The sequence below is a fragment of the Podarcis vaucheri genome (genome assembly GCF_965113315.1).
Source record: "Podarcis vaucheri genome assembly, chromosome: 6".
NCBI lineage: Eukaryota > Metazoa > Chordata > Lepidosauria > Squamata > Lacertidae > Podarcis > Podarcis vaucheri.
In genome coordinates, this window is record NC_138764.1 from 71966403 (window position 1) to 71989696 (window position 23294).

The 23294-nt window shown below is 40.6% G+C and overlaps 1 protein-coding gene across 4 annotated transcripts in view; it reads left to right on the top strand.

Annotated features, from left to right (window-relative positions):
• Window positions 1-23294, top strand: part of MAGI3 (membrane associated guanylate kinase, WW and PDZ domain containing 3) — a 112849-nt gene that overhangs the window by 24302 nt on the left and 65253 nt on the right. For all 4 annotated transcript variants that reach the window (XM_082227628.1, XM_082227627.1, XM_082227625.1 and 1 more), the window contains exon 2: window positions 22405-22521. In XM_082227628.1, coding sequence (XP_082083754.1) covers window positions 22405-22521 — 117 coding nt within the window. The remainder of the gene's footprint in view (window positions 1-22404; window positions 22522-23294) is intronic.

Consider the following 23294-nt stretch of genomic DNA (forward strand, 5'->3'; position numbering starts at 1 on the left):
GAATATCATGGGGCACCTTGTCAAATGCTTTGCTGAAATCAAGGTAGGCTACATCCACTGCGTTCCCTTCATCTACCAGGCTTGTAATTCTGTCAAAAAACGAGATCAGGTTAGTCTGACATGACTTATTTTTCAGAAATCCATGCTGACTATTGGTGATCACAGCATTCCTTTCTAGGTGCTCACAGACTGTTTGCTTAATGATCTGCTCCAGAATCTTCCCTGCTATTGATGTCAGACTGACTGGGCGGTAATTATTTGGGTCCTCTCTTTTCCCCTTTTTGAAAATAGGGACAACATTTGCCCTCCTCCAGTCTGCCGGGACTTCGCCTGTTCTCCAGGAATTCTCAAAGATGACTGCCAGTGGTTCTGAGATCACATCTGCCAGTTCTTTTAATACTCTTGGATGCAGTTCATCTGGCCCTGGAGACTTGAATACATCTAATCTAGCCAAATATTCTTGTACTATCTCCTTAGTTATTCTGGGCTGTGTTTCCTTTGCTGAATCATTTGCTTCAAATTCTTCAGGTCGGGCATTGTCTTCTTTATCGGAGAAGACTGAGGCAAAGAAGGCATTGAGGAGTTCAGCCCTTTCTGTGTCCCCTGTTTGCATTTCACCATCTTCTCCTCTGAGTGACCCCACTGTTTCTTTGTTCTTCCTTTTGCTACGAACATACCCATAAAAGCCTTTTTTGTTGCTTTTAACCTCTCTAGCAAGCCTGAGTTCATTCTGTGCTTTAGCTTTTCTGACTTTGTGTCTACACGTGCTGGCTATTTGTTTGAATTCCTCTTTGGTGGTTTCCCCCCTTTTCCATTTTTTGTACACATCCTTTTTTAATCTTAATTCAGTTAAAAGTTCTTTAGATAGCCACCCTGGTTTCTTTAGGCACCTTCCATGTTTTCGTCTCATTGGTATTGCCTGACGTTGTGCTTTTACTATCTCCGTCTTAACAAACTCCCAGCCATCATGAACTCCCTTTCCTTTTAGTATTGCTGTCCATGGGATCTCACCCAGCACTTCCCTAAGTTTTATGAAGTTGGCTTTCTTAAAGTCAAGAAATTGAGTCCTAGTATGCTTGGCTGCTCCTTTCCGCTGTATAGTAAACTTCAGAAGAGCATGATCACTCGCGCCTAATGATCCTTCCACATCTACCCCACTAACCAGGTCATCAACATTGGTTAGGACCAGGTCTAAAATGGCTGTTCCTCTTGTTGCTTCTCCCACTTTCTGGACAATGAAGTTGTCTGCAAGGCCAGTGAGGAATCTGTTTGACCTTATGCTCTTGGCTGAGTTTGACGTCCAACAAATATCCGGGTAATTGAAGTAATTGAAGTCCCCCATTACTACTATCTCCCTTCCTTTTGCATGCTTGGCCATCTGTTCCAGGAAGGCATCATCTATGTCCTCCGTTTGGCTTGGGGATCTATAGTAAACTCCCACAATGAGGTCTCTGTTATTCTTCTCTCCCTTAATTTTGACCCAAATGCTCTCACTTTGGCTTTGAGGTTCTAAATCTTGGATCTCTTCACAGGTATACACACAGGTGTGTTGTTCTTTCCATGAAATGGAAGCACAATAGAGATAATTACTTTGGAGAAAAATATTTCTATTATTCCTGCATAATACTGTTAATATTGTTTGGAAAATATCCTACTATTGACTTCAGATATCCTCCAGGCTTCTAAAAATTATTCATTTAATATATTTAAATACTGAGTTTTTAATCAATCAATCACATAGCATAAAACACAATCAAACATTGAGGTATCTAAATATGTTTTGTGTGCAGAAGAGAAGGCTCTGTAGCTCATGATAGAATATTTGGCTTTCATGAAGAAAACCCTAGGTTCATTCCCTGGCATTTCCAGGTAGGTCTGAATTTGTCAAGAGTTGCTGCCATAGTATAAACAATACTGAGCTACATGGACCTCACTATAAGGCAGCTTCCCAGGTTCATAATCAAGTTCTTCAATTTCCACACTTATCTGTAGCCAGCGGGATTTCCCTTCAGCCATCTGGCTTACCCAGCAATTTACTCAATCTGTACATTTAATAAATAAATAAATTTCTATAACACCCTTCCTCCAAGGAACACAGGGCAGTTTACAATACAAGCCCCCTCCAAAAAACAAAAAAAACAACAAAGTAAGAAGCAAAAATAATAACTCCCCTTCCAGTTTAAAAGGCCATGGGAGAAGAGGAATGTTTTTGCCTGGCAAATAAAGATATGTAACAGAGGTGCCAAATGAGCCCCCCTAAGGAGAGAATTCCATAAATGGGGAGCCCACAGTAAAAGGCCATTCCTGTGTTGCCACCTTTCGGACTCCTCACAGAGGTGGCACACAAAGAAGGGGCTCAGATGATAATTGCCTCAGATGATAATCACAGGGTCCAGGTTAGTTCATATAGGGAGAGGCATTCCTTGAGGCATTGCGGTCTTGAGCCATTTAATCAGGCAGAGGGCCTGCTTGGTAGTGGCGTCCGCCCTGTGGAAAGCCCTTCCCCTTGATGTCAAGGAAATAAACAATTATCTGACTTTTAGAAGACATCTGAAGGCAGCCCTGTTTAGTGTTTGATGTTTTATCGTATTTTTAATACCCTATTGGAAGCTGCCCAGAGTGGTTGGGGAGGCCTAGCTAGATGGGTGGGGTATAAGTAATAAATTATTATTATTATTATTATTATTATTATTATTATTATTATTATGGCTTTATAGATCAAACCCAAATTTTTGAATTGGTCCTGGAAACTATGGTAATTGGCAGCCAGTGCAGTCAGACCAGGACCGGTATAATATGCTTAATGCAATTTGCCCCAGGGAGTAACCTGGTCACTGAATTCAGCAGCAGCTGAAGTTTCTGAACCATCTTCAGAGGCAGCCTACTACACATTGTAACCTTACCTAAAGGTGACGAGAACATTGATGACAAAAGTTATGCTATCCTTATCCAGATATAGGTACACTTGTGCCACCAGTCATAGCTAATGAAAGGCACTATGCACCGCCAAGGTCATTTGAGCATCAAGCGACAGCAATTAATCCAGAAGTATCCCCAGAGTATTTCAGAGAGAGTATAACCCCATCAAGAGCAGGCAACCTCCGGTCTAGCCACCCGGCCTAGGGAACCACCCACGAACAGTGCCTCAGATTTATTTGGAATGAGCTTCCATTTATTGGCTCTCATCCAGTCCATTACTGAGGCAAGACAACAGTGTGCTGTATCCACTGCCACACCTGCAGATTTAAAGGAAAAGAACAGCTGTGTGTTAAACAGCACAAAATGAAACCCTGAGGAACTCCACATTGAAGGTTCTACAGGGCTAAACAGCAGTACCCAAACATCACCCTCTGGAAACGATCATCTAAGTAGGATTGGAACTACCAGAAATTTGAGTCTTGAGCACATTTATTTGTATCAACTTTTGGAACCATGTCCTATGGTACAGTAAAGAGTTAACCATTTTTTCAACCACCTATAATTTGTGACACTGGTCACGTATAGTTGTAATTAAGTAGTGAACTATTTTTTCTGAGGACTATTGACCAAGGTTTCCAGATTTCTATGTACCGTACGTTTTCAGACATACACATGCTGTTGTTTTTTTACTCTGGACAAAAAGTAGCTTGGGCCCAGGTTACACAAAATATATTCTCATATACCAGTGGTTTCCAAAAGGTATGGTATGCCACACTGGTGTGGCAGGAGAGGATGGCATGTATGGCAGCAAGATTCAAGGACAATCAAAGAAACATTTCATGTAGTATAGTATAGTATAGTATAGTCAATAAAAAAAATATTTGCAGAATATTGATAAATATCTTTGCAAAATCAAGCACTGCTAGGAGTTGTTTCTTTTTGTTTTTCAGCATATTTCTTATCAATAAAAAAATCAGTGTGGCATAAGCAATTTTGTATTCTGAAAGTCTGGTCCAAAGAAAAGAGTTTGGGAACCACTGCCCTATACAATTCTGCCCAGGTACTAAAATCCTCAGGTGAGCAGTGGTGGAGGAAGGGGGGTTCCGGCCACCCTGGGTGTCATCACTGAGGGGAGTGACAAAATGACAAAAATATGAGTTTTAAAAAACAATAATAAATTAGGCTCAATAAACTTTTTAGTTCAGTCAACAAGCGTAACGAAACGCGGCTGGCACTGGGCGCCAGCACTTACCGTGGGGCCTGCAGCGTGCCTGAGCCACGCGTCTCTCCTGGGAGTGACGCGGTGGATTGGGCACCAGCAGGTTCCGCACTGCCTGAAACTGCAGTGTGGGGCTTGCATCTGCCCTCCGCCTCTCCCTCAGCCGCCCTACAGCTGAGGGGGAGGCGGCGGAGAGGCTCCACACAGCACCCCCCGCCCCCATGCCTGGCTTGCCCCACTCCCTGCTGCAGGATGTGCAGGCCTCACCTGGCACCTGAGCAGCTAGCTACGCCGCTGCAGTTGAGTACCTTCTTTTGGTCCAGTCAACATCAGAAACACAGTTGGCTGTGACATGAGAGAAAGCCCATATTGTGGGCTCCCTCTTTGTTATCCTTCCGTTAGCAGACTAAGACCTCCTTACTCAGATAAGCCTTTGAAAATTAAAGTGCAGGTGATGCTGATCACTGGGCTGTTGGGTTCTTTGTCATGGGCTACAAAATCAATGTGTGCAATGGTCAGTATGGATACTGCTGATCTGAATATTAGAATGTCTTTCCCAGGAAATTCAAGTGAGTTTTTCCAGTTCAAAATGGCTAACTGTAGAGTGAATTTCCCCTTTCTCCTTGCTTCCAAATTCTTTGTTCTGGAAATAACATATACCTGGAAGCAATATTAGTCTACCATCTGCTCCCCTGAACATCGGAACCCAGTTTTGGACAGTGAACTGACTTCTGTAATTCTTAACTAATCATGTATGTATTTGCTGGCTTTTGCCAGCTTAGGCAAGGCAAAGACTGATGCCTTTATAGCCTAGTACAGAAATAGTCTCTTTCCATTTACAGATGAGAACTGTGAACATCATTTTCTTTTTAATGCAGTATTGTGAATTTTAAATGGCAAACCATGTCTAACATGATTTGGTTTTCATACTCATGACAGACAGATATTTTAGCATTCTTTTCATAAAAGGTTGGTATCCACAGGGGTCTGTAGTGGGAGTTCTATCTGAGAGTTCTTGGAGCTTTGAGGAAAAGTGAAGAGACTGGGGAGCTTCTCCCACAACGACAAAGCCAGAAATAGCCAAAATGCAAATGGGTTTTGCTAAAAGAACTGAAGCCATTGCCCAATGCAAGTGATGTTCTATCTAGAAAACTCTAATATTCCTAGAAAAATTATACATTGGGTCCTTTTCTTATTCTCTGTGGTGTTCCTCTGTCCCATCACATCTATTTAGGTTACTTCTCAAATATGATGGATTTTAAAAATGAGAGATGTTGGAAAACAGATGTTGTATCACTGTAGTACCCAGCAGTGTACTAACAACTGCTTAGTTAACAGTTTTTGGCAGCCAGGCACACATGTAACACAATAAGCACAGCATGGGGAAATAAAAAGAATTTTCTGAGCTTCAGAACATTGGCAGCAAACATAAAGTCAAACATCTGTGTGGGCAAAGTGCTGATTATGTTAGTCATACTGAGGTCAGAGGGACTGCAATAGAAATTTTTAACCATGTAAGATAAAAATTGTGTTTATTTGAGGTTCCCTTTTATTCTCATATGTTTATTTGTTATTGTTAGCAATGTGGTTGATGTTTTGATGTGTGATGTGTATAAAAAATAAACATTAGAAACTATACATGTGCTTAACTGCTAAATGAGGGTGGTTTGTCTAGCTTCTAATGTAGCTATGAGGAAATGAAAGGGCAAGAGCCATTTAATGTTTAACTTTGCTATTGTAGCAATGCAGTACAAAACACTACGCCTACATGTTTTGTGTGACTGATAGTCATTTATGTTAGCGTCCCTAGTTATAAAATTCAATAAAACGTCATCATATTTACCACTGCTGGCACTATTTGTCTGCATTTTCACCCAAAGCCTTCATTTTTCTCTTAGCTCAGTTGAATTTAGGATTAGAATAAAAAAATGAGCATCTGTTGGCATCCATTTCCCTTTAAAATGAAAAATCTAAAAGAAACTTTTAGAATATATGCTACAATCTTTTTAGTGTTTTTTTTTTGGGGGGGATTTTATTTCCATAAGCCTTGAGGCTATAGCCCTACATGTGGGAAAGACAACATGTTTCTCCATGGTGAAGAAGAGAGGAAAACAGGTGTTTCTCTTTGTTTCCTGTTTGCACCTTCTGCAAAAGCCCAGTGTGAGGGCTAACACCCTTTGCTTTGTAGAGCACAATACAGATGCATAAATAATGAATTTGTATACCAACCTTCATTCATAGATCTCAGGGCACTTCACAACATAAAAATATAAGATAAAAACACAAAACCCATAATAAAAACAAGAACAAGAAAACCAAATTCTCCCTCCCTGACCCTCAAGTTTACCCTGATGCAACACCAAGTTGTCGTCTTTGGTGATCACTCATAGCCAGTAAAATTGTCTTCCATGAAAACAACCTTAATGGTGTGTACATAAATTACTGCGGATGCCAATTCTGGACCCACACGTCCTTCCATAGTGGGGGCATAGTTTTCTGGGCAGGAGTTGATCACAGTGAGGATTTGCGAAACATGCCTTCCTTTTAGCAGTTTCTCGTCCTGAGCTTGTGCTTCTTCAAAGTCCATGTCGCCTTCGGTAGAGGCTATTCTCCAATTGGAGTGCCTGATGCAAGTACCCAGGTGGGCACAACTGGGTGAGACCAACTGTATCCTGCTCACCCACCCAGGTCTCAGTGATCAGCCTCCTCAGCCACAATCAGATCATGGATGAGGGAGGTCTTATTCCGACTCTACCTGGCTTTGAACAACAGCAGCTGCAGACCCAAGGATTGGCTGATAGGACAACAGTAATTCTCTAAGTTGGAAGGGGGGCTGGCGCAAGCCACAATCACCAACTGCCTGTCCCATGTGTCTGTGACCCAGCCTGTCCCACCTCCCACACCATACCTCCCCCTACTCTAAACCATTATGATTGCCCCTCCTGCTCTCCCCCACTACTCTCTTCCCAGCCACATCCTATGCCCCTTTATTTAAATAAAAAACAAAGCCAAACCAAAATTTTAAACTGACAAATTAAAAGCTGTTTAAAAACAATTTCAAACAGTTGGGGCAGTGAAACCAATAACAGAGGCAGTAAAACCAGTAACTCAACAGGAGCCTCTAGACACCGCCCCAACCCAAGAGCTTGTGGCTGAGGAGGGTTGCTCTCTGCCATCAGGTCAGAAGTTACCAGCGGCAGAGCTGGTATTCACTGCTTTGTAGTCAGTGACATAAATGGCATGGAAGTGGATTTTTTTTATTCTATGTATAAGAACACACACAAACTGCCATCATAAAATAATACCAATGCAGCATACAAGAAAGTAATATAAAATTATAAAATTGTAAAATACAGAACAACTGACCTATACGGAATCAAATTAATTGTCTAAAAACACTTGCAGAAACAAACTCAGCTGGAGTTTCTGAACCAACCTCAAGAGTAAAAGGTAAAGGGACCCCTGACCATTAGGTCCAGTCGTGACCGACTGGGGTTGCGGCATTCATCTCGCTTTACTGGCCGAGGGAGCTGGCGTACAGCTTCCAGGTCATGTGGCCAGCATGACTAAGCCGCTTCTGGCAAACCAGAACAGCACACGAAACACCGTTTACCTTCCCGCCGGAGCGGTACTTATTTATCTACTTGCACTTTGATGTGCTTTCAAACTGCTAGGTTGGCAGGAAACCTCAAGAGTAGCCCCATGTAAAGCACATTGTAATAGTCCAGTTTTAAAGTTACCAAAGCCTGCATCACTGTGGCGCTGCTATTTTCCCCAAGAACAGCTGTAGCTTGTATACCAGTTCAGTTTCTTTTTGGTGGGGGGGAGGGACCACTCTTGGCCACTGAGTGATTTGGATGTTGCAGAGAATATTGTTAGCATACTGGTGACATGCTGCTCCAAATCTCCTAATGACCACTAGTTTCAGGTAGGTGCTAAAATCATTAGGAGCAAGATAGTTCCCAAAGGACTCCATAGCACAGATCCATGGGGACCACTCTCTCTGAACATTGATGCATATTGGAACATAACCTCTAAAGTACATCCAAACAGCTGGTCCAGGAGGATACCATTGTTGAGGATATTGAATGCTGCTGATGTCCTGAGTAAAAGAATTAGTCCTCTATACCTTGTCATATTTACAGAAAGGTATACCCCATCCACCCACAAGTTCCCATAATGCCTTACAAAATACTAGTACCCATCAAAAATCAAATCCTGTTCCTGTCATGAAGCCTTGAGTTGCTTGGGGCTGATTGTGTAGATAACATGAGTGAGATTAAAATGTAATATGTAATAAGTAGGTTGATTATGACAACTGCCATTATTTTGTATCTGGTTCTTTGTTTTGTCAGTGGGGTAGATGTTATATCTGGAATATATGTCAATAGTTTTTTCCTTTCATAAAAACTTCTAATAAAGTGTGTGTCACGCTCTCCCAATCTTTTTGGTGATAATCTCAATAGACTTGAATACTTTTTCTTAGGCTACTACATTTGCTGGTGTTTTTAACATTAATTTTTAAGTTAATGGTATTTTTCTTGTATCTTTGAATCATGTTTTTAAACAAGGGTTCACAAATTTTGGCCGGCCTTGCTAGCAAACCAAAAGTTGGTTGTCAGCAGGATCCCCCCTCACCCAATGAGCAGGGATCCCATTCTCGATCTTGTGCTGTAGCTTTGAATGGAAGGGCAGTTCTTCCCAATATTATAAACAAGCCCCATCCCTCCTCCTCAGGTAACCTTGCAGGGTTTGTGAGGCACAGAGCCAAAATATATCCCAGGCTTCATCCAGATGTGGAAAAGGAAGGGTTCCCAAGAAGGCTCATCTTGCTTGCCAAAGCCTGGCTGGCTCCTTTTGTTATGTTGAATGAGATTCTCAAACTTTGTTTTTAAGTAAACTAGTTTGCCTCAGAAAAAGTGGCATGAAATGTTTATCTTGATTTTTTCTGGGGCTTTTTAACACAATCTGAAAGCCTTGGCTTTGTCAATATGTACATTATGGGAAAGTGGTGTCTGCTATTTCTCATTCTGTACTCTGTTCAGGCTAAATCTAAGATCTTGGTAATTGCAGATGTGATGGTAAACCTCTGTCTGAATTGTATAGACTGCAAATGGGGATTGAACTATTTCATCTTAATTGTCAGGGGCAAGACCATTCTTGGAAGTACACATTGGAAATAATGAAACTTGGCTTGTACATTAGCGCAGGGAAAGGGTGGGGAAGTGTTTATGAAGTCATTCTATCTTTCTCTGAATATTTTGAATTGCTTTCCCATAGCAGAAAATGCTGGTTACCATGCTACTGACTGAATATTACTTTCCATCTGTTCTTCAGAATGCAGTTACAACTGCCTCATCTTAAGGTAGAAATGGTTCTGCAGCCCTGGCTTTTTTTATTTTGTATTTGAAGAAGTCATATGTCCCTGGCAAGCTTTCATACAGTATTGTAACATCTGTTTGCTTTCTTGACCATAATTTTTCTTTGTGATCTCTGTGTAGTCTCACAGTTAAGTTCTTGGGACTTAAATTATTTAGCCAAGAAGGCAACATTGGTATACCTCTCATCTAGTGAAGGCTTACCTGCACCTGCTCTGATGGATGGGTTGTGCACCTTCCAGCATAGCTTCTCTTCTGTCTATCCCTAACATCTTTGAGATAACTTCAGATGTGAGTGTTCTCACTGAGATGCTCTTTAACTAGTTTTTTTATTGCATATGTTTAAAATACCTTAAAGTAGGAGAGATTATTTCCTTCCTCACTTGTAGTGGATGAGAGGTTCTTTGTAAAATAGTGTTTTGGGTGTATAGATGTGTTTAGAAAGAAGGCCCCCCACTTTGGATTGCCATTAATGTTGAATTTTGTGTCTACTACCAAAAGTTAACTAAACAATTTTCAAAACCTGGCTCTGGGTTCTCCTTTAGGAGAAGGTTTTACAGGCTACTACTAAGTGTAGATCCTCTCTGAATTCAAGCAAGCTGATGCAAATCCTTGTCTCACTCAGTTTCAGGATACTCAAAGCTCATACATTAATAAGTCTGAAGCCAAGCCCATATCAAATTAGAGTCATAATTTACAAGGTTTGGGAATTTTGCTCTTTGCTCTGTGATGACACCTGTGGACATTTTGAATTCCTGGAAAATACTAGATTTAATTCTTAAAAGTGCTATCTGGAAGTTTAGCAATACCAGGGTGTCTTGACTGTCCCAACCAACTTTAAGATAACATGTTTTTGAAGGATATTTGGCATGCTATGATTTGCTTCTGAAAAAGACACTGTACTTTCTGTATCGTTTAGATATGCCCACGTGAAGAAAGTTCCAGAGAAATTCAAAGAGAGGATCATGTTCATATTTACAAAAAAATTATAGAAATGCTTCCGTTGTATATTTTAGTAATAAAGATGCACAGTATTGCTTATAATAATGATGATGATGATAATAACAATAATAATTTTATTATTTATACCCCGCTCATCTGGCTCGGTTTCCCCAGCCACTCTGGGCAGCTTACAGCACATTAAAAATTGTAAAAATTAGACATTAAAAATTTCCCGATAAAGGGTTGCCTTCAGATGTCTTCTAAAAGTCAGATAGTTGCTTATTTCCTTCACATCTGATGGGAGGGCGTTCCACAGGGCGGGCGCCACTACCGAAAAGGCCCTCTGCCTGGTTCCCTGTAACCTCGCAGTGAGGGAACCGCCAGAAGGCCCTCGGCGCTGGACCTCAGTGTCCAGGCTGAACGATGGGGGTGGAGACTCTCCTCAAGGTATACTGGGCCAAGGCCATTTAGGGCTTTAAAGGTCAGCACCTTTAGTCTCACTGTAATCATAAGTAAAAACTGCAACATTTGTGTGCAGCATCCTAAGCTGAACTTTCAGTGGTATTTTTTTCAGCAAACATCCTTTAACTGGAACTGAGTAAGTGTAAATTTCTTAATGACTGATATCCAAAATGTTGCAGCATTTTATCCTCAAAATAGAATTTTAGTTTGAAGACCGAATAATTTAGGAAAGAAAAAAGTCCCAGTGAAAGTAGCATACAAGTGCAGTATAGATGCCTACTACAACCAATTCACTTCTGTGCCAAATATTTTCTTACTTGTGTTTAAATGTTTATGTAAATTGGAAGTGAGCTTCCATACAGAATATAATCTACCCTGTCTGATCTAACTGCCACTTTGTATGAATTACAGTTTGTATTATTATACAAAAGCTGGCATGTGCTTGGTCAAATAACTAATTCAATTTTTAATTTATGACTCACTATTTAACTTTGAGCAGGAACAACTGATCTGCTTTCAATCTATGCGCTGTGTGTGTGTGTGTGTGTGTGTGTGTGTATGTATAGCACTGGAACAAGTTTACAGAGCAATCACAAACTCCAATCTGCCATGCTGGAGGGGGTTTATATGGAGCAGAGGTGTCCCTCTGTCCAGCTTTATCCAGCAGATATATGAGCTTGGGGCAGGAGTACTGAGGGAGGTTAAACCTTTTCCCCAGCACGATTTTCCATATGAAAACTGGCCCCTGCTGCTATTTGCTTCATCAGAGGAAAATTATGTCCTCTCCCTTGCTGTTGCTATTTGCAGCACCAGGAAAGTTGACCCAGATGAACTTTGACTGCCATAAGAAGCAGCCTTAAACAATCTGAGAAATACGCAGATTGTGTAGGATGAATTTTGCTTAATATGGATATTTGTGTCTGAAATCTCTACTAATTTTTTCCTTGAGCTTTCCCCTCCCAGTCCACTCCTGCCAGTGATTTTTCTTTTCTTTTTGCAGGGGCAGGGTAGACTTCAAATTATGTATAGTATGCTTTTAATAGGAATGGGGTTCTGTAATTCAAAATCCTTTAGGGAAATTTTATCAAATGATGTTGAAGCAAAGCAAAATAGAATATAGTAGAAGACTGATAACTGCTTGAATCTGAGCTGCTTAAATCCAAAGACTGTTTGAAATCCAGTCTTCTAGAGCACTGGCTCCCAAACTGTTTCCCCAATGGACCACTTGAAAATAACTTTATGATTTTTCTGCCTGTTATAGCAATTGCGTTGCATTGTGCAATATGTGATTTTTAATTGCATTTTATTGCTTCTTTTATTTTTTATATATTGTATTTTCTCACATTACACTGTGCATTCCATAGAATTCAAATTGTAATACAATACAATACAAGCAGTAAAATATAATTAAAATTAAATATGAATATTTAATGAGGAAATGCCACGAACCACCTGAATGAAGCTCATGAACCACTGGTGGTCCACAGATTTGGGATGCTCTATTCTAGAGCTTATATTGCATTGATTTGCAGTGACTGAAATGCAAATAGGTTTGGGAGGGTTTTTTTGTTTTGTTTCCTCTAGGGTGCTTTGGCAAAGAGTGAATTTTAACACATTTCCATCACAATAAAATATTTATGGGTGGAAGCTGTGTGTGCCTAAGGCAGCAGTACAGAGGATGAAAGAAAATACCATTAGAACTGCCATTAGGCATCCAACCATGTATTACAACTAAAGTTTTTGTAAAGTTTTGCTACTGCTATGTTTAGGAAAGTTAAAAAATAATAATAATCAGTATATCTCTTAGTAATTAACTCTATCTGGATCTTTTGAGAAATGTGCACCTAACCAGATACAAACTGTGCTAAACAATTCCAAAGCACTATCATTTAGAACAAGGATGGCTAACCTGTGGCCCTCTGGATGTTGCCAAATTATAGCTCCCATCCCTGGCCATTGGACATGCCATCTGGGGCTGATGGAAGCATCTGGAGGACCACAGGTTAGCCACCTCTTCTTTAGAAGCTTTCATGTCACCACCAGCAAACTGTTTCTTCCCCACAAACCCCAGTACACTTCACTTTAGTTATTAACAGCTTATTCAGCCCTGAGAGAAAGCACTTTATTGTTGCCTAGCAACTAAATAGTCCTCTTTTTCCGAGGAAACCTAGATGTTTCCTTACCTTCTGCAATAAAAATTGTCTGCATCTAGGGAGACTGCCAGTTGAGTACTGATGAGGACCCACAACCTAGGAGGTGTTGAAGACAAAAGCAAGGAGACTGATGATAATTTGAGAGTTTGTGAGAGGAGAGGAAGGATTTTGTGGATGGTAGCCTGGACTCTTTTTCAGGACACCTTACTGAAAATTATTATTATTGTGATACAGAAGTTAATAATAAGTAGCAAACAACTTTCTCAGTCCATTTTTATGTTCAAATGAAATCCTTTTGTTTTATTTACTTAAATTACTTTGCTTAATTCTTTAACAACAATCTATGAGTTAGCTTCTACATGTTTCTAATCATCAATGTATTTTGCTTTTGTGTTTGTTGTGTATTGAGCTGCTCTTTTGGAGAAATATAAAATAAAATAATTGATATAAATGGTGGGGGGGGGGATCCAGAGGGGTAGTTGCTGTGTTACGCCCAGTTCTCTAAATTTATATTCTACCTACTTGAACTTCATAGTGAGTTTACGTAATATATGTAAACTGGTGGCCAGTTGTCTGGTTTGAGGCGCTTATATTTGTGAGCTCTGCTTCTAAGCATTTATCTCCAAGGTCACCCAGTGAATCCACATAATTACACATCCTCTGCACCACCTCCCACTGGGGGGAAACACTTCAGAATGATATTCTTCCACTTTGGAAAGTCTGTTATAACCACTAGATGCCACTGTAGTGCACACAGTGACAAAATACAAGCATTAAAAAAACATAGCTTCTAAAAGGCTGCTTTCCCCTTCAGAATTCTCTGAGAGGAGCACAGGTAAGGAGTAGAAACAACTATTCATTTCTAATTGTGGATGTTTAAATTAGTACCTTACAATACATCAAAAAGAAAAAGAAAAAAGAAAAAACAATACAGCAAAACAACCAGAAAAACTTTTTTCTTTTTTCTGTAACTTTCAAACCTCTAATAAATATCATTTAAAAAATAAATAAATAAATTAGTGAGTTAATACAAATTTTCACCAATGTAGAATACAAATTATGGAAAGAAACTAAAGAGTCCATCTTTGTACAAACTCATCCTTAGGGTTAGACAGTTTTGAGGTATCTGTTTCAGCCATGACAAGGAAAACTACTCTGAAAGGATCATATTATGCAGAGAATTCACTTAGCTATTATTTTAAGTTCTTAACAGATGATGGTAGTGAGATGGTTTCTGAGATCCTTATGAGATTGAGTAGCTTCCCACTTCCATGGCAAACTTATTTAAAGTATCTCTTCCAGAAAGGAAGGCGAAAATGGTTGTACTGTGTGTCCTAAAGGAGTATTTAGGAATGTGTACATAGCAGCTGGTGAATGTATGTACACACTGTGTTCAGAGGAAGGATCATGATGTAGCAAAAGAGTTGGAACTGCAAAAGAGACTGCCTAGTCTGGATCTGGGAAAGCAGCCAGCTGGGACCAGGTACTTCTTTTTGTACAATAGCACAGGGGTTCTAGTCCACCCCTTGCTGATGAAGGAATTTAATAAAGTTGGCTGATCACTTTTGAATACAATTCTCTAGTTTTAACTCTATGATTCTAAACCAGAGTAGTAAACCAAACTCATACTCCCAGTTTCATAGAAATTTTCTATAGCTGAAATCTGTTTTAATTGTGCATGAATCTGTTTAAATCCTGATTAGTGTTTACGCTAGCATAACTTTGGTTGTGTTTTGATGTTGGGTTCTGAAGGTCATTTGGAGCAACTTCCCTGTAACTCTACTGTGATGCTAACTCTGATCTAACATTGGTAGATTAATTAATTCTACCAGTATAATGAAAGGATGGGGAGAGAAAAACCTGACAATTTATTTCTTAATTGAAACTGCTTGCCCTAGCTTCTTGTGCAGTAAATTCCATTTCTAGGGGAAACTTAAAAAATAAGAAACTGGTATTAAGTGCCAGACTATCCTAAATGGGAGAAGAAAGTCGCCTACGCATCAGAGTAGGTGCTTGTAGCCCCTTAAGTACTACTTAAGGGTTCAGCTGTCTTTTTTTTAGTTAAGGCTTTTTAGGATTTGTTTAGTGAAATTGGAAATGGGTCAAGGTGAGTGAAGAATGAAAATGTATAGCTACTATAGTCTTACATTCTGTGGCAGTTAAAAGTGAAAGGATCAATACATAATTTACGTGTGGCACAAGGGTAAGACATTTATATAATAGTCTATGGCTGGGCTTATTGCACCTTTTGTAAAGCAGCTGAAGGGGTCATCCTGAATACATTGATAAATAACATTGATCTGACAGTATTGTATTTCTTATGTTCTTAAGACATAAGCAACAGCAGTGGTGTCAGGTTTTAACAATGTATTTAGTTCGTCAAGCATAGTTGTGACGCGCTTCTCTGTCAAGGGTGGTTGTGCAGTATGCTCCTTATAAACAAATCTTAAGTAAACGGAAAATATTTCTGATTGCAAAGTTTCATGAAGCTAATAAATTTGCAGTTAATAAATATGCAATTATCTAGTTATGTATGGCATCTTCCTCTTAATTTTAGTAACCTGAGAGTCCTCAGTCTGCATGAATTAAAGATTCATAATGGATGTGTGACTTCTATTTGCTTGAGCTTTTTCATGCTCTGATAGTACTTAGGATGCAACTAGATATGGTGTAGGACAGGGGTCAGCAACCTAAGGCCCATGGGCCGGAAGCAGCCCACGGAGGTCGTTTGACCAGCCTACAAGCTGCCCCCGAACTGAGTTGCCTGCTCGCGCACTGCGCTAAACTGGCGCAGCACGGTGCGGGGAGTCACACACTGCAGACGCCGGAAACTGTGTGTGCGATCCAGCCCACGGAGGGATCTCCGTGGGACCGATCCGACCCAGGCAAGATAAGCCTTGCCAACCCCTGGTGTAGGAGATACCTTACAAAAATTGCCTGTGACTTTAAAAGATATAAATAGTAACTATTTAGGAAGGGCATTGTATTGAGACTGTGCAACTGGGGGGTGAATTAACCCCTTTCCCCATACGGTATCCCTGATTTGCAGCCACCACTCAAAATTCCTTTTTGTATCATGTGGGAGATGTAAGAATAGCTGCTTGATATCTGTAAGCAACTTTGACAGTAGGATATTTTCTCAGAGACTAATGAATGCAAAAGGGTCTCCTCCTCACCCAGCACCCTTGTTTTGATTTGATTCCTCTCCCCTGGCAGGTGCTATAATTAAAAAAAACAACAACTGTGGGCACTGTTAACCTTGCATCACACTTTGTTTGGCTTTTAGACTCCCTAAATAAAACATTTAACAATTCAATGCAGAACCATTAATGGGCAGATTGAAAAGGGAACACGGCACACATTGAGTCAAAGTTTGTGATGGAAATTCCCCTATAAAGTTAGCTGATAAAATTCTTGATTAGGTCTCGTTTAGACTTAAATGATAACATTCTTGATAATTCCACATCTTCCACCAGTGAGCCCCACAGATCTCCTTTTCTGTTTGTGCTGAAGATTTCTTCATTATATATGTGTGTGGATTTGTCCAAACAATATACATTATAGCTACTGGACAATAGTGCTTGGATTCAGAGATTATCATCATCCTGATTGAATGAGTTTTTCCTCTGTAGCTTGAAGTGAATCTTTAGATCCATCTGTGGGTGTAGCCAGGATTTATATTAGGGGGGCAGGATCAATGTTAGGGGAGGAAGAACTGCGCTATCTGTGACATGATTGGTCAGTTAATTAAATTTTATTTATTTACTTGATTTGGGGGGACAGCTGCCTTCCTGCCCTCCCCTGTACCACATGCATTGGGAACCTTTTTGAGCCCTAGAGCCACATTCCCTTCTGGGCAGGCTTCCAGGAGCAATGCGACGTGGGTAGGTCCCAGAGACAGAAGTGGGCAGAGCAGTGAACATAAATTTTACCTTTCTGTAGTACCATAGTTTTTACATGCCCCCCACCCTCCATTCAGGGAAGCTGGAGGCTTTACTGTACACATTCCAGCCAGATGAAAACAAAAAACAGGGGTGCAAAGCAGAGCCAGTGAAGACTGTGACCAGGGGAGAGGGGATGTGGCCACTGGAATAGAGAGTTCTTCTTCCCTTGCTTAGTGCCATGAGAATGAGTTCCATCCTGTTCTCCTCTCTCTGGCACTAATTCAAGAAGATGACAGCCTTCTGCCTCATCTAAACTTGAACAAGCTGCAGTTAATCTTAACTACGGGTTACGCGGAATAATAGTTTGAAGTTGGCTTGTTTCCACTAACCATAGTTAGTTTGTCTAGGCTGATAGACACAGAAAACTGGTTAATCTAAAATGTAAACTAAAGCTTTCGTTCTCATCCTCGTAGTCACACTAGAAGGGGGTGGGCACAAATCCAAGGCTACTTGCAGCTCATTAATGTAATAATAAGTTGTGATTTGCTACTGTGTCCAAACCAGCCTTTTCTATCTATATTTTGTACACAAAAACATATTTTTTGGAACTTGGATTTTAATGAAACATAGTTTATGTCCTCTTTAGTTAATAGCTTGGCAAAGTAAGATCCACTTGATAATGGGTGTTTTGGACTGATTGCAGTTGAAAAGTAGTTTTTCCTGTCTTTGAATCCTGGCAAAGGTCTAATTCACACTCAACTGTCAGCATCGTAGCATGCTCCCTCACTGTCAAATACTGTAGCTTTGCTTCAGCAGGGCATGCTCAGAGCCTTCACATGCTAATTTCGTAAAGTAGAACTAGAGTTGTAGTAGTTGTCAAATAGAGGAGAACTTTGACCTTTTCTTCTCTTAATTCTTGAAATACATTGATCTAAACACCTTTTTAATTAATATTTTGATAAGAGATTCAAAACAAGCCTATTTCCTGCATGTACTGTTGAGTTCTAAACTCAGGATAATGACTTTGTGCGACCTACTTCTCACAATATGGTTGTTATTCATCATTTAGCTTGTCATTACCGGTACATAAAGGCAACTGGTGCATAATTGAATGGACTTGGTAGCATATGTGCTCTGAGTTGTGTTTATACAAAGCAAAGATGACCAAAAACCCCCCTGTTTTCTGCAAGGTTTGGGATGGATTGCCAAAATAAAATGTTTTACCATTCTAAAAGTGTTAAGGAATTAAAAAGCTGTGCGTTTAAAAAACCTTAAATGTCTTTTAAAAAAATAATTCTATAAAAACCAGGCGTGTTGTGGCATAGCAAACTGCAGCAATTGCTTTAGAAGCAGCAGTATTGATCGAGGCTATGTAGCTCCCGATTTGTTAACTTTTTTCTTTCTTCAGAATCTTTGTAAATTCCCACCCAATTTGAGTCATGTCCAAGGCGCTGAACTGTAATGGCTCTTCATAAAAGAGACAGTGCTGGAGTCATCTAGATGCTCCAAAATGAAAGAGTCACTTTGCCTAGGAGTTCTATCCTGGATCCATTTGCTACAAATGCTTATAAGAATCTGAGTTAATATCATTAAGGCAGATGAACTTTTTGTGGATTAAAAAAATAATACTTTGGGCCAGCTACAAAGGCTGTTCCTGCTACTGAAGGCACATAGAATGTTTTCCATCTTAGGGAAATCTCAATGTGAACGTTTTTATTAGGTTGCTAATATGGATTTAAAATGCTATATGGGGTATGATGAAATTTTTATATTTTCACCATATTCGTCACCAAAAAAAGTCTCCCATAGTGGCTTACAGTAATAAAAAATAAGATGATCCCTGCCCTCAGGCTTAAAACCTAATTTAAAAAAACACAGCACAAAAGGAAGAAGGGAAAAAGCAAACCCAGGCACTGCATTCATTCTTTTAGTTACAAAATTCTTAAATCTAGCCAGGAGGGACAAAGGAAGCTTCCTGCAGTTACTCCCTCTCTGACTAATGGATGGGACAAGGTTGCCCCTTGGCCCTCTGGCTGAGGACAGCGTGTGTTGCCCTTCAGATCTGTAGACTACGTTCTGGATAGGTTTACATTCCCCGTTAAAGAGCAGGTACATGGACGGGAAGTTCTCTATTCATCGCTTTCTCTGTATGATGGTGGCAGTTGTTAAGAGTGGCTTTGAAAAAAGTTTTCTTTCCTAGGGCTTTGGGCTGTTGTTTCTGATTCTGTTACCTCCAGACTAGATATTACAATGTTATCTATGTGGGTGTTTGAGAGAGAGAGAGAGTTGAGTCACTGTGCTCAATTTTGGCCACACCAGCTGCTGGCATGTGTCCCTTGCATGGTTTACCAAACGGAAGCACAGTTTGGGGGCTGAAAAGGTTAGTAAGGTTAGTCACCTCAGCGCTAAATTATGAAAATGTGCATTATTTCCTCTCGCTAAGATTAAACTTGACATAGCACACTCAAGCCACTACACCACACTGACTCTGGTTATTATTATCCAGTTAGGACTTAACACTAAGCCATAATGTTTGGTTTAGTAAGCCATTGTATTTTGTAGGTATTTTATATTTTATGTGAACCGCCCTGAGACCTTTGGATATAGGGTGGCTAAATAAATAAATAAATGGTACTAATAATAGCTGCATGCTGGTACACACAGTCCAAGCACTTCTTGTTATGTACTGAAGTTCTCACCCTGGACCAGCAGAGGGATACTGTAGATAGTCCAGGTCCACATATGCAAATAAGGGATCGAAAGTGATGTCCAGTGATTGGATAGTTACAGAAAATGGTTACTGTTGCATTTTAGTGGAGCTCTATATAAGCAGGCTGGCTGAACCCTTCAGTTCAGTTCTGTTCTGGCCTGTGAATAAACAAGAGCTGTTTGAAGAATCGCTTTGTCATCTGATATGTTCACCCACAACTTAACACAGAAGTTCTACCTTGCATGCGTAGGGACACAATCTGAGTAGAAGTCTTAGCATGATGCCTTAAATCACGGGCTGTTCTTGTTTAACCACTTTAGTTTATTATAGTAAAAAAACTTGATACCAAGTTTGAACATCACACTAAGATTTGGTTTGTTTATACTCATTCAAGTGAGGATCAAAGCAAGAGTTTTTTGGGCTGTATGCTAAGGTTACCAGGTGTTTGTTTTTCCCCCAATGAATCCGGGGACACTTTTCAACTTCCATGGACTTTGTATGGGGACTGATTTGTAAATCCGGGGACATCTGGTAACCAAGCTGTATGCACTACCACACAGATCATGCATGGTATAACCTACTAAACAACACTTCATTGTGTAGCTTTATTTGCAAATACAGCTAAAATGGACTGTATAGAAAAGACAGAAAATATTCTTATATAAGACTAAGCACTAAACCTTGTTTAAAGTCCCTGAAGCAGCTAATTATTTTACTGTTCTCAAGCTGCTTTCAGATGTTTTATTTCCCTTCACTGTCTTGTCTGCTTTTCTTCTGTTTCCCTTCAGGGTTTTATTGTAACAGCTTTTGTTGTTCCTGAATTATCCTTAGAAAATGGCTGCACCCTACGAAGCAGAACACTTGGAAATTGATTTTTCTATCCACAGGGTTTGGGTTGGTTTTATTTATTTATTTATTTATTTTGAGAGTATAGAATATTCTACCGCAGTTCCCTTTTTTAGTTTGTAAGAATAGGGAATATGCTGCAAATCAACCTGTACCTCCATGTTTTATTTTATACACACACAGTTGAACTGTTTACAAAGCTGCATATGCCCTAGCAAAATGTCCTAATACTGAACTGTAACAAATTTGTATATCTGACAAGGAGATGGATGAACCACTTGAACAAATGTTGACAAATCAGTCTTTTAGTAGCCAGTAAACATAAGAAAATCTCTGTCTTTTGTTGAAATACTTACATTTTTTATTATTTTAGCAGGCACTTGGTTTACTTCCACTATGAGAGAGATGATAGATAGATAGATAGATTAGATCAGTGTTTCCCAACCGGTGTTCCGCGGCACACAAGTGTGCCGTGAGATGTTGCCTGGAGGGAGGCGGGCGAGGGAGTTTGCTTCCCGGAGGACTTGTGGGAAGCCGCCCCTTCCCTGGGTGACGTGCCGCCTCGTGACTCCGGAGTCAGTCCCGAGGGCTCTCGGAGGGACTCGCGAGCGACGGCGCGACGGCTCCGGGGTGCGCTCAGCCGGGCCGCCGCGCGCCCCCGCTGCAGCTGCCCGGCATGGAGCGCGACGCGGAGCCGGCCGGGCTTGGAGGCGCCCAGGTAGGGCCGAGCCGGGCGGGGGCGGGGAGGTCTCGGTCTGCTGCGGGCGCAGGAGGGCGAGCGGGAGAGGGGGAGCCGTCGGGTCTCCTGGAAGGAAGCGAGGCGGCGGCTGAGGGGGATGCAGCCCCGTCCCCAGCAACAGGCGCTCCTCGAAGCGAGGCCACAAGTCGGGGCTCGGACAGGGCCTGGAAGCAGCGGCTCCGGCTCTTGGGAGCGGAGAAGGGGACTTCGAAAGCGGCCTGGAGGAGAAAAGCCCCGATGCAGCGAGAGCGGGGAGCGTGCTGCCTTGTCCAGGCCTCCTCGCTTTGTGCCGTCCGCTGCCGGGAGCAGGACACGGGGGCTCCTCGTTCGCATGCTTTCCCGGGTGATCGGTGAGGGTTAGGGTTAGGGTTAGGGTCCCTCGCTTTGCTGCCTCCCCCCCCCACCCCCAAAGCTTGGAGGTTCCCCGGCAAGGGGGAGGGGAAAAAATTGAAAACTTTCACTTTCGTGCGTCCCTCCCGGCGTGACGCTGCGCGCTGACGTCACGGGGCTGTAATGGTGGTGTGCCGCGAGATTTTTTTCATCAAACAAGTGTGCCTTTGCCCAAAAAAGGTTGGGAAACACTGGATTAGATAGATAGATAGATAGATAGATAGATAGATAGATAGATAGATAGGCTCCATCCATTGCCACATTTGTTTGAGACAATTATTCAAGTCTGAACCTGTTTCCATGTTTGGGAACAACAGATGGCTGAAGGAATGACGACGACGATGACGATTTTATCATTTATACCCCGCCCATCTGGCTGGGTCTCCCCTGACATTCTGGGCACCCCAGGGCACATAAGAAATTGTAAAATGTTAGACATCAAAATTTTCCCAATACAGTTTGTTCCTAGGGGAACTCTTCCTTCTATTCTGTCTGTCCTCTACAGCTGTTTTATATAGAGGATGGGAATTTTGAGGGCCACAGATTTCCCATCTGCCACAGGGAGTATGGCTATTGATAGCTGCAAAAGCATGGTTGGTTGCACCAACATTGAAAGTATTGGTGTTTCCATTTATTTTGTTCAAAGTCTCTTCTATCTGAGAAGCACTTTCTTATAAATTATGGGTCCTTGGTGTTTTAATGTAATTCATTAGTAGAATTACAGATTACGGTATTCTAAGATGCTCTGTTCTTGTCTTACAGGCAAAGTCATCAACAAAGATTTGCGTCACTATCTAAGTCTGCAGTTCCAGAAAGGTTCAATTGATCATAAACTACAGCAGGTGATCAGAGATAATCTCTACTTAAGAACAATCCCATGTAAGTGTTTTAACGTACCGACATAACTATTTTGTTAAACATTAAATATCTGAAATGAACTCTATAAGGAATACATACCATATGTATAGGCCGCAGCCATCTTATTCAACAGTATGAAATGAAATGAAAAGGTAATAGGTTTATTTGTTTTAAGATATATGTATACCATCTCTTCCTGAACCATTTTTTTAAGCCATTGAAAATTATAAAATATATTATATATAAAAAGCTGGATCTTTATCTTTGCCGCTTCCTGTGAGCCAAGTTTGAGAGATGGGCTTATTTATCTGCAATGCTGAAGTATCTTGGTTTTCTATCTCACCTATTTCTTTATTAGTCTTTTCTTATTAAACCATTTATTATGCCATTCTTAGACTTTCTGTGTGTGTAAAATAACAAATCAGTGTTAATAACAAGAAGAACCATATGCTATATTAGATCACACGATTTCCATACTTGCATCTTTCTTAATCAGCATTTCTTCATTGTAATAGATCTTCATTGTAATAGATTATAGTAAACACAATAAACTTGATTAACTTGATTAATAGATTAACAGTTCTTCATTATAATAGATTATAGTAATTTTTGTAGCTATGTAAAACTTTAAACAGAATGTTTATATACAGGTTTGCTTAAATAGCTTCCATATTCCTTTTACTCCAGTACCATAAAATATAGTGCCCTTCTCTACTGAGACCCTTTTTTTTTTGTTTATGCTCTGTTGGTAGCAAGTTTTGTTTTTTAATTTATTTTTTAGACTTTCACAAATC